The sequence below is a fragment of the Zootoca vivipara genome, chromosome Z1 (assembly GCF_965207765.1).
Source record: "Zootoca vivipara chromosome Z1, rZooViv2.hap1.1, whole genome shotgun sequence".
Lineage (NCBI taxonomy): Eukaryota > Metazoa > Chordata > Lepidosauria > Squamata > Lacertidae > Zootoca > Zootoca vivipara.
The window spans coordinates 2,152,307-2,164,996 of NC_142583.1; the positions used below are offsets into that span (position 1 = coordinate 2,152,307).

The 12,690-nt window shown below is 48.6% G+C and overlaps 1 protein-coding gene across 2 annotated transcripts in view; it reads right to left on the reverse strand.

Annotated features, from left to right (window-relative positions):
• LOC148687256 (ADP-ribosyl cyclase/cyclic ADP-ribose hydrolase 1-like) overlaps positions 1-12,690 on the reverse strand; it is a 47,702-nt gene that overhangs the window by 9,190 nt on the left and 25,822 nt on the right. For both annotated transcript variants that reach the window (XM_088657236.1, XM_088657240.1), the window contains exons 2-3: positions 3,255-3,384; positions 412-547 (exon numbers count right to left, since the gene is read on the reverse strand). In XM_088657236.1, the coding sequence (XP_088513362.1) occupies positions 412-547; positions 3,255-3,384 (266 nt within the window). The remainder of the gene's footprint in view (positions 1-411; positions 548-3,254; positions 3,385-12,690) is intronic.

The following is a 12,690-nucleotide window of genomic DNA, read 5'->3' on the forward strand; positions in this document are numbered from 1 at the left end:
GGGTCTTTTCCAGGGAGTCTTCTCTTCTCGTGAGGTGGCCAAAGTATTGGAGCCTCAGCTTCACGATCTGTCCTTCAGGGCTGATTTCCTTCAGAATAGAGAGGTTTGATCTTCTTGCAGTCCATGGGACTCTCAAGAGTCTCCTCCAGCACCATAATTCAAAAGCATCAATTCTTTGGCGATCAGCCTTCTTTATATAGAGTATCTATTGTACATTATTTCCATTGCTTTGATTTCTTTTCTTTAATTCTGAAGTTGCATCTTTCAATCACTGGATAACTGTTAATAATACATTATTATATCCTTTCTACTTCAAACCTTCTTAAAGGATACAATTCCTACCCTTCCCCATACTAGAAGGGGGATAAAACCCTAAATCTCTTTTTTGTAGAGAATAGGATATCTTCTTACCTGGGCTGGAGGGGTCTCCACACCATGAGAGCCCATCTGCCATGTAGCCTAGCAAGGTGTCTTCCAATGTGAGGAAATCACGATTAGTTTTTGTGTAACGGTGTACAAGGTCTTTTGTCTTGCTCCAAAACAGTGACTGTAAGTAAAGTGTCAATACTGAATTCACAGCTCTTACACATTTCCTGAACTATAACAGTAATAGAGTTTTCAACTTTGGGCTTAAAGCTTTAGGATGGGGTTTTGTTTTGTTTTTCTTACGGAGCAAGAGACCAGGAAGTAGTGGCAGAAAATATTTGGGCATCTGTACAGATAAGAACAAAAAGTCTTGGTAGTAAGAATGGGTAGGTTCTGTTGTTTTGTTTTTGGTGCAATGTTTGCTCCATGAACTCCTGTAACCCCCCCCCCCTTGCTCATTATACAGTTATGCTTACATGTAGAGGGGGGTATTTTAATTTCTGCCAATTCTCCCTTCCAGTTTCAGGCCTTCCTGTGCTCTTCTAGATCTAAGAAGTGGCTATTGTGTAGTAAAATCCATTCTTTCAACATAAACATAATTGTAAGTCAGGGAGAGCAAAACCGCCTTGCTCTTTGGTATCAATCAAAATTTTATGTTTGATCCTGGATTTTCTCCCCTGCCAAATAAACTTAGAAGGATCTTTCTGTCATTCCTTGAAGTTTCGAATGTCATTAACTATAGGTACTGTCGGGAATAGGATTAGTATTTTGGGGAGTATGTTCATTTTTATAGCTGAAATTTTGTCCAGCAAAGACAATTGTATTCTACTCCAGATTTTCAGGTCTTTTTTTATTTCTTTCCAAACCTTTACATAGTTATCATTAAAGATGTTGTGATTATTTACTATTAACCATATTCCCAGGTATTTCACTTTCTTTTCACTCTTTATACCACTAGTTCTTTCTAAGTCTTTTGTAAGTTGACAATCCATATTTTTGACGAACATTGCTGTTTTTTGTTTATTCAGTTTAAAGCCTGCTAGATTGCCAAACTCCCTTGTATCTTCCAGTACCACTGGTACACTTTCTAGTGGATTTTCTAAGGTCAAGACAATATCATCTGCATATGCTTTTAACTTGTAATTTTGCTGACCCACTCCTATACCTCTTCTTTTGTCATTCTTATCTTTTGTGCCAATACTTCAAAAATCAAAATAAACAATAATGGGGACAACAGGCATCCTTGTCTGATTCCTTTCATAACTGTACACCCATCAGATATAGTTTTATTTAAATAATATTTTCTCATTTTTCAGTATATATTGCTTCTCTAGCCTTTAAAAATGTTTTCCCCATACAGGGAGCCTCCCCCCATCATCCTGACTAGCACTTCGCCCAGCGACAGCACTAGCAGCGGGTCAGGGGAAAGCGAGATGGAGGAGGGAAGGCTCAGCGAGGCATCAGAGCCCTGGCAATGCTCTGGGGAAGAGACGGCGGAGGGAGGGCTCAGGGACAGCTCAGGGAGACGTTGGAGCCCAGGTACTGCCCCAGTCAGCCAGCGGAAGAAGGGGCACTGCTCCTTCCGGCGCCCAAATTGAGGCGCGCCCCAAACGTAGGGCTAGGGAGTGGCATTTTGGGGTCCCCAGGCTATTATGCTGGCCCCGAAGCAGACAGGCGCCATTGCTGGATTCTGAGAGTGTCTAGGAGGTCATGTTTTCTGCTATCTCTGCACTGTAAATAGTATGCACAATAAAACCCTCAAAGACAGAACGGACTGGAGCGTCTTTACTCGGGAGTAGCCGCAACAACTCCCTGACAAGGACTCTTTTCATAAATATCCAAGACACATTGTCGAACTCCTTCTCCGTGTCCAGAAATATCAATGCTGCCTGTTTTTCATTATGCACTTCTAGGTATTCTATTATGTTTATAATATTCCTAACATTATCTTTTAATAGTCTGCTGGGGAGAAAGCCTGCTTGGTCCTCATAATTTTTTGAGTCTATTTGCTAATATTGTTGCAGATAACTTATAATTGCAGTTTAATAGCTATATCGGGCAGGAGTTTTTGGGATTTGTCATGTCTTTATCTTGTTTGGGTATCAAAGTGATATGAGCCTCCTTCCAGGTTTCTGGTGCTTGTCTTGTTTCTAACACTTTGATCATAATATATTTTAGGTGTAGGCCTAACTCATCCTGAAACTTTTTGTAGTACTCCACCAGGAGCCTATCTTGTCCAGGGGCTTTCACAGATTTTCCCTGGCTTATCACCTGATGTACTTCCATTGTGGAGATCGGCATATTTAATAGCTCTGCACTTTCACTCAAAATATTACCCAACTTACTTCGCTCTATATAATTCTCTAAAAGTTTAAAGTCTTCTTTCTCTCTTTTATACAGATCTGTGTAAAACCTCACTAATTCCTACCTGCTTTCTTGTGGATTGTTTATGTGTACTTCGTCCTTCATCAGTTCATTCATCTTTGTCTACTCTCTTTTTAAAGTTGCCATGCCAGAAACGTTTCTGGTTTATTTGCAAATTCAAAATTCCTTTGTTTTACAAACTTAATTTTCCTTTCCATTTATTGGTTTACAAGCACTGAATCTGTAATATCTGTAATAAATTAATCTCTTTAAGTTTCTCTTTACTTCCTGTAACCAATTGGTCTGTAACCATTTCTTTCTCTTTCTTTATTAATTTGTCATATATTTCCAATTTCTTACATTCCCTTACTTTCCTCTGGTATGCACTTTTCTGAATAAAATAACCTCTTAAAACTGCCCTACTTGCATCCCAAACAGTTTTTAAGTCGACATCTTGATTACAATTTAATTCAAAATATTCTTTAATAATTTTCTTGGGAAACCAACAAGCACAAAATAACTACCTTGTTACATGGGATGGATTGTCTGGCCAGGTCCATCAGAGGCTGGAAATCTTCCTCTGTCACCCTGCATGGGTGCTTGTACATAAAGGCATTTTGAAATAGCTCCCAAATTTTGAGGCAGTCTTTGTCTCTGCAGAAAAAACAAACACACACACACACACAGAGAGCGGTCTTTGAGAATGGCTGCTGTTCAGCCTGACACTATTAAATGTGAATTACTGTATACAAAATAGTACTAGTTACAGGTAGGTAGCCATGTTGGTCTGACGTAGTCGAAACAAAACAAAACAAAAAAATTCATTCCAGTAGCACCTTAGAGACCAACTAAGTTTGTTATAAGTATGAGCTTTCGTCTGCATGCACACTTCTTCAGATAAGAAGGTATCTGAAGAAGAGTACATGCACATGAAAGCTCATACCAATGACAAACTTAGTTGGTCTCTAAGGTGCTACTGGAAGGAATTGTTTTTATTTTTTGTTTTATACAAAATAGTATTCGGATAGTGAGAAACCACTCCTACTTCCTAAGCATAATGGAAGTCTGACAACCTGCCTTTCCCTCTCCTGAACAGCACAAGAAATGTACTTCTGTTTAAGAGGACTAAAAGCAGGAGTCGTAGTGAACTACCGTATGAGCATAACAGTAGGGTAACCAACAAGCTTGAGTTTCCTTAATTTCTCTTTCAACTGTGGAGGTGGAAGTTACATTGAAATGAATGCTGCTTTACCTGGAGGCTGGTATTCAGAGCAATAGTGAGAAACATACACCAGACCCACAGAGACAGGGCTTGCTGTGGGGCAACATTTCAAGCGGAGACATGCCATCATTGGGCAAAGGTGGGCAGCAACCCCACCTCTTTGGGGTCAATGAGAAAATGCTCTTGCCCTCAAAATACTAGACCTGGCTTATGTGGAAACATACCCTGCAGACTCCATAATGAAGGAGTGCTTCCTTATGGTCTGAGAACCTCTGCTGTAGAGAATCCCACACTACCTGTATAATATTTGATGGGGGTGTCTAACCAGGCACTAGTTCAGTTGCAGGCTTACCTGTTTAGACCCAAGGGTCATATTCACCCTTGACGAACCCTCCATTCCAGTGATGGGTTTGGCCAAAAGTAGGCTTTGCCACCTTGTACACAACACACAGGCCCTCCCAGAACCTGCTGATCCAATTCTGCACAAAGCAACCAAAAAGGACATGATCCAGACTGACTCCAGGTCGTAATGCATCTCGGCAAGAGATAAATAGTTCATCTGATAACAAGGGAGAGGACAATTTGCATCTTTATCAGGGTGCTGGGATGGGTGGAGAAGTTTAAACTTTACTACTGCCTCAGAACTATTCAGATTAATGATAATGATAATGGTGGTGATGTTTTAGGTTTTTTATATACCTGGTATCAAAACCATCACCAAAATAGATGCAGTCTGACAGGGCAGAATCTTTCTGAGGGAGGGCTGAATTATTGCATTTTGCATTGTTGGGTAACTGCAACAGGAAAAGGCAACTATTTGTTTTTTTCTGTGTAGTTAGAGAAGTAAGAAATGTAAAAAATTCCCAAAACTTTTTGCAGCTTGTGTTCTCTTTATGAAAGTGTAAATCAGTGTGAAATCCTGCCACCATGTGGAAGAGAGAGGAAGAGAGAAAGCAACATTTGTAGCAATATACAGTAGCTAAAACTAGCACTGTGTTCTCCCCCCCCCCAAAGTATCCTCCATCAATTAATAAGAACAGAAATTGCATTTGATCATTATCAAAGGTAAAAGAACATTTTGGTGAATTGCTCATGGGGGGGTGTAGGGGTTTTGTTGTGAATACATTACTTTTGGGGTGGCCAAGGGGCATTAGTGGATGTCTTTGCACTAATTTTACAAAATAATTTCTCCCATCTTTCCACATTTCAGTTGAACCTTCAGGAAAGACACCATGAGGTATTGCGGGCACACACACTAAAACCTGTCTGTGGTGCCTACCTGTCACAGTGGCCGGAGCGGGCTACTTCAGAGTAACGACTCTACACAGCTCTGCATTTTATTCTTTTATTGGTGCTGCGTATTTACAGTGCTGAAGTCATTGCTATATACACGGAGCCATGTGTTCAGTCGGGTTCAGAACCTCCGAATGGCTTTTGGCGCGTCTTTCTCCAACACAAAAGCTTTGGCAGACCCATCCTCTTTCCCCTCCTCTTTCTGCGTAATTCCGGAGTTGGGGGGATGGGTCTCCCCCCCTTATTTGCCCCTTCCTGTCCCACCTGGGACCCTGGCTCCTCTACCTTGCCTGAGCCTCGGACACGACTTCCTGCTTCCCCACTGGAATCGGAACTCTCTCTGCTTTCCCCTGTGCTCGGGGATGGGCTTGAACTCAGGAGGGGAGGGACTTCGCGATATCCCCTGTCCCTCACATCCACCCCCCTCCCAAGCTCTCCTTCTCCCCTCCCCAGGTCCCCCCCAGGTGTCGGTGACGACTGGAAGCCTAAGAACTCAGTACTTTCCGAGTCCGTTGGTGTGAACACCTCCCCCCAGTCCTGCGAGCCCCCCCCTTCCGCCTGGGAGGACGGGAATCCTAAAAAGTCCGTGGCGTCAGAGCTGGTGGGGGTAAAAATGTTCTGCCAATCTGCTTCTTCCTCTGACTGGGTGGATCTCGGTGACGCCCATACCTCGTCCTCTGGTTCCTCAAACTCCGCTTCCCAGCGCCATGGTGAACTGCTCTCCCGTGCTTCCTCCCCCTCCCCCTCCCTTTCCATGTGCCAGGGCTTGGGTCTGTGGGGAAAGAGGGCGTGAAATTCTTCTACCAGGAATTCCTCCTGTATCTGAGTGGCTGGGACCCATTCATTCTGTGACGGTGGAGCATCCTCCCATGCCATGAGGTACTCCAGGCCCCCCACCCATCTCCGGGAATCAAGGATGGCCGTGGCCTCATTGAGTTGCTCCCTGCCTTCCCTCTCCCCCCCTCCCTCGGGGGTTTGTTCTCTGTCTCGGAGCCTGCTGCTTTCCCTGTACGGCGACAGCAGCGATCTATGAAACACTGGATGCACCCTCATGTCCTCTGGCAGTGCCAGCCTGTATGCCACCGGGTTTACCTGCTGCGTGACCGTGAAAGGGCCCAACCTTCTGGGTGCCAGCTTCTTGCACCTCCCTCTGGTGGGAAGGCCCTCCGAGGACAACCAAACCTTGTCCCCCACCCTGATGACCTCCCCCGGTCGCCTGTGGCGATCTGCCCCCTTTTTGTACGCTGCCTTGGCCCTCTCCAAGTGTTCTCTGAGCTGCTGGTGCACCGTCTCCAGCTCCTCTGCCCAATCCTCTGCCTGCGGGCCCTCCTCCTCCTCCTCCCCCTCCCTCTCCGGGAAAGATCTGAGGTCGCGCCCGTAGTTGGCCTTAAAGGGCGACACCCCTGTGGAGACGTGCACCGCATTGTTGTAGACAAATTCTGCCAGTGGCAGGCGATCCACCCAGTCCGTTTGCCTCTGGCTGACGTAGCATCTCAGGTACTGCTGCAGAATGGCGTTGACCCTCTCTGCCTGTCCATTGGTCTGCGGGTGCCGAGCCGTCGACAAGCTAACCTCCACCTGCAGGAGGTTCATGAGCCGCCTCCAGAACCTGGAAACAAATTGGCGGCCTCTATCCGAAATAACCCTTAAAGGTAATCCATGCAATCTGAATACGTGGTCAACAAACAGTTTGGCTGTCTCTTCTGCAGAGACCGCCCTGGCACACGGTATAAAATGGCACATTTTGGACATAAGGTCCACCACCACCAACACTGCGGTCTTGCCCCTGGACGACGGCAGGTCTGTGATGAAGTCCATTGACACTACTTCCCACGGCCTGTGCGGGGTGGCTAATGGCTCCAGCAACCCTGCTGGTGCTGCTCTGACCACCTTTGCTCGTTGGCAGGTGTCACAGCCCCATACATAGTCTCTAACATCTTCCCGCACCCCTGGCCACCAGAAGTGTCTCATGACTAGGTGAGCGGTTTTGTCCCTTCCAAAATGACCCGCCGTTGGGTTGTCGTGCATCTGCTTGAGGACCTTACGTCTAAGCTGGGTGGTGGGCAGGTACAGTGCACCCTTGTAGAAAAGCAGCCCCCTGCGGTCTGTGAAGTCTTTTGCCTGCTCCCTCCCCCCTCTCAGTTCTCTGAAGATGCGGGTGGCAAATTCATCAGCTGCTGTCAGTGCTGTGAGTTCTGCCTCGCTCACCACTGCTGCTCCGCAGGACCATGCTGATGGGGGGAAAATGTGCCTGGGTGCTGGTGGCAACTCCTCCTCCATGTACTCTGGCTTGCGGGATAGGGCATCCGCCCTGACATTCTGCTCCCCCGGGATGTAGTGGATGGAGAAGTTGAAGTTCGAGAAGAACTCTGCCCACCGTATCTGCCGCTGGTTGAGCACCCTGGCCGTTCTCCAGAACTCCAGGTTCTTGTGGTCTGTGCACACCTGGATGGGGTGCTTGGCGCCCACCAGGAAGTGTCGCCAGTGCTGGAACGCAGCGTGGATCGCGAGAAGTTCCCTATCAAACACTGTGTAGTTGCGTTCTGGCTGGGTCAGCTTCCTGGAGAAGAAGGCACAGGGTCTCCACTCTCTGTTGGCGTCCAGTTGCAACAGAATCGCTCCCAAAGCCTTGTCTGAAGCATCTGCCTCCAGGCGTAGGGGCGCATCCTGCACCACGTGGAACAGGTGCTGGTCTGAAGCGAACACCCTCTTGAGGCTTTCGAACGCTGCTTGCGCCTCCGGTGTCCACCGGAACTTCTGCTTGCCTCTCAGGCAGTCAGTGATAGGAGCCGTGACACGAGAGAAGTTCTTGATGAATTTCCTGTAGAAGTTAGCGAAGCCTAGTAGGCGTTGGGCATCTTTGCGCGTCCTGGGGCTGTGCCAGTCCAGGATGGCCTGCACCTTGTCCTTGTCCATCGCCAGCCCCTTGTCTGACAGCTTGTAGCCTAGGAAGTCCACCTCTTTGGTGTGAAACTTGCACTTCTCCAGCTTCACATACAGGTGGTTCTCCTTCAGGCGCTGCAACACCTCCCTGACATCCTTCACATGCTGCACTGGGTCATTGGAATAGATAAGGATGTCATCTAGGAAGACCAAGCAGTTCTTGAAGAGGAGGGACCCCAGGACGTGGTGCATGAAGGCCTGGAAGCATGCTGAGCCCCCTTGCAACCCGAAGGGCATCACCAGATATTCAAAAGAGCCCAGAGGCGTGAACATCGTGGTTTTCCATTCATCGCCTTCCCGGATCCTGATCAAGTTGTACGCCCCCCTTAGGTCTAGCTTGGTGAAAATCTTGCCCCTGCGTGCCGCTGTCAGGAGATCGTCCACTTTGGGCATGGGGAAAGCCACTGGCTCTGTCACTGAATTCAGTCGTCTGAAATCCACCACGTGTCTTTCTTGTCCACCCAGAAGACCGGGCTGCCCCCTGCTGCCTTGCTTTCTCTGATGAACCCCCGCTTGAGGTTCTTGTCGATAAAAGCGCGCAGATCCTCCAGTTCCTGATCTGACATGGCGTACAGCTTGGCTGGGGGTATAGTTGCCCCTGGCACCAGGTTGATCTGGCAGTCGAAAGGCCTGTGTGGGGGCAGGTGGTCGGACTCCGCTTCGCTGAAGACCTCCTGCAGGTCCCAGTACGGCTTGGGTATCGCCTCACCCCCTTTGACGTGCATGGTGGCCACCGTGGCTATTGGAGGCCCCTCCCCTGGTTGGTGCTGCATGCAATGTTCCAGACAAAAGTCCGACCATCTCTGGTGCCAACTGATGGAGGGGTCGTGGCGCGCCAGCCAGCTCATGCCCAAGACGATGGGGGGGTCTGAGATGGTGGTGACGTTGAATGCCAGTGTCTCAGAGTGCCTTCCCACCGTCATTCTCATGGGGGGGGTTTTGATGAGTGATGGCCCCTCCCAGCAGCTCCCTGCCGTCAATGGTGGCTACGTGCAAGGGAAAGTCCAGCTGCAGAAGCTGTATTTGGTGCTCTTCTGCAAAGTTTCTCGAGAAGAAGTTGGCAGATGCACCACTGTCAATTAAGGCGAGGACTGTCAGGGGATAGCCATTTGGGAGCGTTAACGTCACTTCTAGAACCACTCCTGCTCTGGGAGGGGTGGGCTGGCTCTGCTCCGTGCTGTGAGGGTGGGCGGGCTGGGGCTGTTGTCTGCTGACTGCGCCTGGCTGCTGCCCCTTGTCTCCTGCAACCAGGCTTTCCCGTTTCCCTGCTGTGGTGCTGCGTCAGAGGGGGAGGGCACAACCGTTCCCGCCTTTCCTTGCCACTCTCTGCGATGTGGGCAGTCTCTGACGAGATGCTGGGGGGAGTTGCAGAGAAAGCAATTCCCGCCCCTTCCCTCCTTGCGTCTTGTCGCCGCTGGGGTTTGAAAAGCCCCCCCGCGCGCGCTATCAATTTGCATGGGTTCCTGGGCCTGGCTGGTCCCAGGCGTGGCTTGGAAGGGTTGTTGGGGGAGTGGCTTCTCCTGCGACCGTGGGAACCAAGCCCGCTTTGCGCGCGTTGCTTGCTTGTCGTTCCATCGGGATTCCTGTCTCACCCCCACCGCCAGAGCCGCTTTGCTCAGCTGATCCATATTACTGGGCTTTGGACCTCTCGAGAGCTCATCTTTCACATCCTCATTCAACCCCAGGTAGAACGCCGCTTCCATCGGAGGCGAGTGCAGTTCCCACCCCAGTCTGTGCACCAGCATGGTGAATCTCGCCCAATATTCGCGAACTGTCATTGTTCTTTGCCTTAAATTATGCAGTTCCTCCTTGGTCTGGTCCATATGACTATCGGACGCATACATAGTTTTTAAAGCCTCTAGAAATAGTTTGACATTCTTCATGCAAGGATTTTTTGTCGCGATTAACGGTCTTAGCCACTCCCTGGCTGCCCCTGTAAGGTGTTCCACAATAAACGCTACCCTGTGCTCATCATCAGGGAACTCATCATGGTGCAGCTCAAGAGCATACACGATCTCAGTCTCAAAGCCATGATATTCCCTCGGGTCTCCATTGAACTTGCTTACTAGGGTCCCCGCTCTCCTTCCCGGCAGCACTTGGAGTTGGGGGGCCCCTCCCGCCTTGTTTTTCTCGGCATCCAGCTTGTTTTGGAGCTCTACCGCCACCGCCCTTAATTGCTGCTCTTTTTCCTGAAGCGCTCTCACCTGTTCCGCAAGTTGTAGCCGGTCCTCCTGGACCTTCTTGGTTTCTTCTTTAGCTGCCTTTAATTCCCCCTGTGCCTGCAGCGCCAGTTGCTGCAGGTCCTGTTGGGCTTTCTCCGCGATCTGCCGCCATTTCTCCGCCTCTGACGCACTCATCCCGGCAACTCCAAAGTAGCCCAAAAAAAGATTCGGAGGTTGCTGTCACAGTGGCCGGAGCGGGCTACTTCAGAGTAACGACTCTACACAGCTCTGCATTTTATTCTTTTATTGGTGCTGCGTATTTACAGTGCTGAAGTCATTGCTATATACACGGAGCCATGTGTTCAGTCGGGTTCAGAACCTCCGAATGGCTTTTGGCGCGTCTTTCTCCAACACAAAAGCTTTGGCAGACCCATCCTCTTTCCCCTCCTCTTTCTGCGTAATTCCGGAGTTGGGGGGATGGGTCTCCCCCCCTTATTTGCCCCTTCCTGTCCCACCTGGGACCCTGGCTCCTCTACCTTGCCTGAGCCTCGGACACGACTTCCTGCTTCCCCACTGGAATCGGAACTCTCTCTGCTTTCCCCTGTGCTCGGGGATGGGCTTGAACTCAGGAGGGGAGGGACTTCGCGATATCCCCTGTCCCTCACACTACCCAATTCCCCAAACAATGAGACAAGAGACCAGAGTATGGGTTAAAATTGACCACAACTTTACTGTACAGTTGAACCTCGGTTTATGAACACCTCGGTTTATGAATTTTCGGTTTATGAACGCCGCGGACCTATCTGGAACGGATTAATTCACTTTCCATTACTTTTAATGGGAAAGTTCGCTTCAGTTTATGAACGCTTCAGTTTATGAACAGACTTCCGGAACCAATTACACCCATGTTTCAGTTTATGAACGCTTCAGTTTAAGTACTTTGCGGACCCGTCTGGAACGGATTAATCCACTTTCCATTACTTTCAATGGAAAAGTTCGCTTCAGTTTATGAACGGTTACTCCGCGGACCGTCTGGAACGGATTAATCCACTTTCCATTACTTTCAATGGGAAAGTTCGCTTCAGTTTATGAACAGACTTCCGGAACCAATTGTGTTCATAAACCGAGGTACCACTGTATTGAACTTCAGAAGTGGGGAACTTGGCCTAGGCCTTGGCAGGTAACCCTCTCAGCCCGTCTGGCTGAGGATATGCAGGTGGATGAGGCACAGCGAGAGGGGACTGTAAAGCGCAAACTTACACAGCATGCCCTTCCACTAACCCCATCTTGGGAGTTTGACCTACGTGCCGCTGCTATAGGGCCAGGGACTCCCGATTTTGTCCTTTAACGGGCTCCTGCAAACGCCGCCACATGGGAAGGGAGCCTGATTGCATCCCTCCCAACTTGAAGACAGACAAAAGGAAACCATGCCAAGGCCTAAAACCGCCAAAGTTGTGACAAATTGCTGCAGGGAAGGCGAAACCTGCCAATGCAGGGAAAATTCCTTCCCGGTTCTGATGAATACAGCAACTGCCGTAAGAATAAGGCAATTATCAGAGAGGGGGGAAACGACATAATTCTCACTGTAAATGATTCACTGACACACAACTGTAAATGGTTTAGGAAAAGAAATGCACCTTTTCTTGCACCTTTTTTCATAGAATCATAGAGTTGGAAGAGACCACAAGGGCCATCCAGTCCAACCCCCTGCCAGGCAGGAAACACCATCAAAGCATTCTTGACATATGGCTGTCAAGCCTCTGCTTAAAGACCTCCAAAGAAGGAGACTCCACCACACTCCTTGGCAGCAAATTCCACTGCCGAACAGCTCTTACCGTCAGGAAGTTCTTCCTAATGTTTAGGTGGAAGCTTCTTTCTTGTAGTTTGAATCCATTGCTCCGTGTCCGCTTCTCTGGAGCAGCAGAAAACAACCTTTCTCCCTCCTCTATATGACATCCTTTTATATATTTGAACATGGCTATCATATCACCCCTTAACCTTCTCTTTTCCAGGCTAAACATGCCCAGCTCCCTAAGCCGTTCCTCATAAGGCATTGTTTCCATGCCTTTGACCATTTTGGTTGCCCTCCTCTGGACACGTTCCAGCTTGTCAGTATCCTTCTTGAACTGTGGTGCCCAGAACTGGACACAGTATTCCAGTATTCCAGGTGAGGTCTGACCAGAGCAGAATACAGTGGTACTATTACTTCCCTTATATGCAGATGACACAACCTTGATGGCAGAAAGTGAGGAGGAATTAAATAACCTTTTAATGAGGGTGAAAGAGGAGAGCGCAAAATATGGTCTGAAGCTCAACATCAAAAAAACCAAGATCATGGCC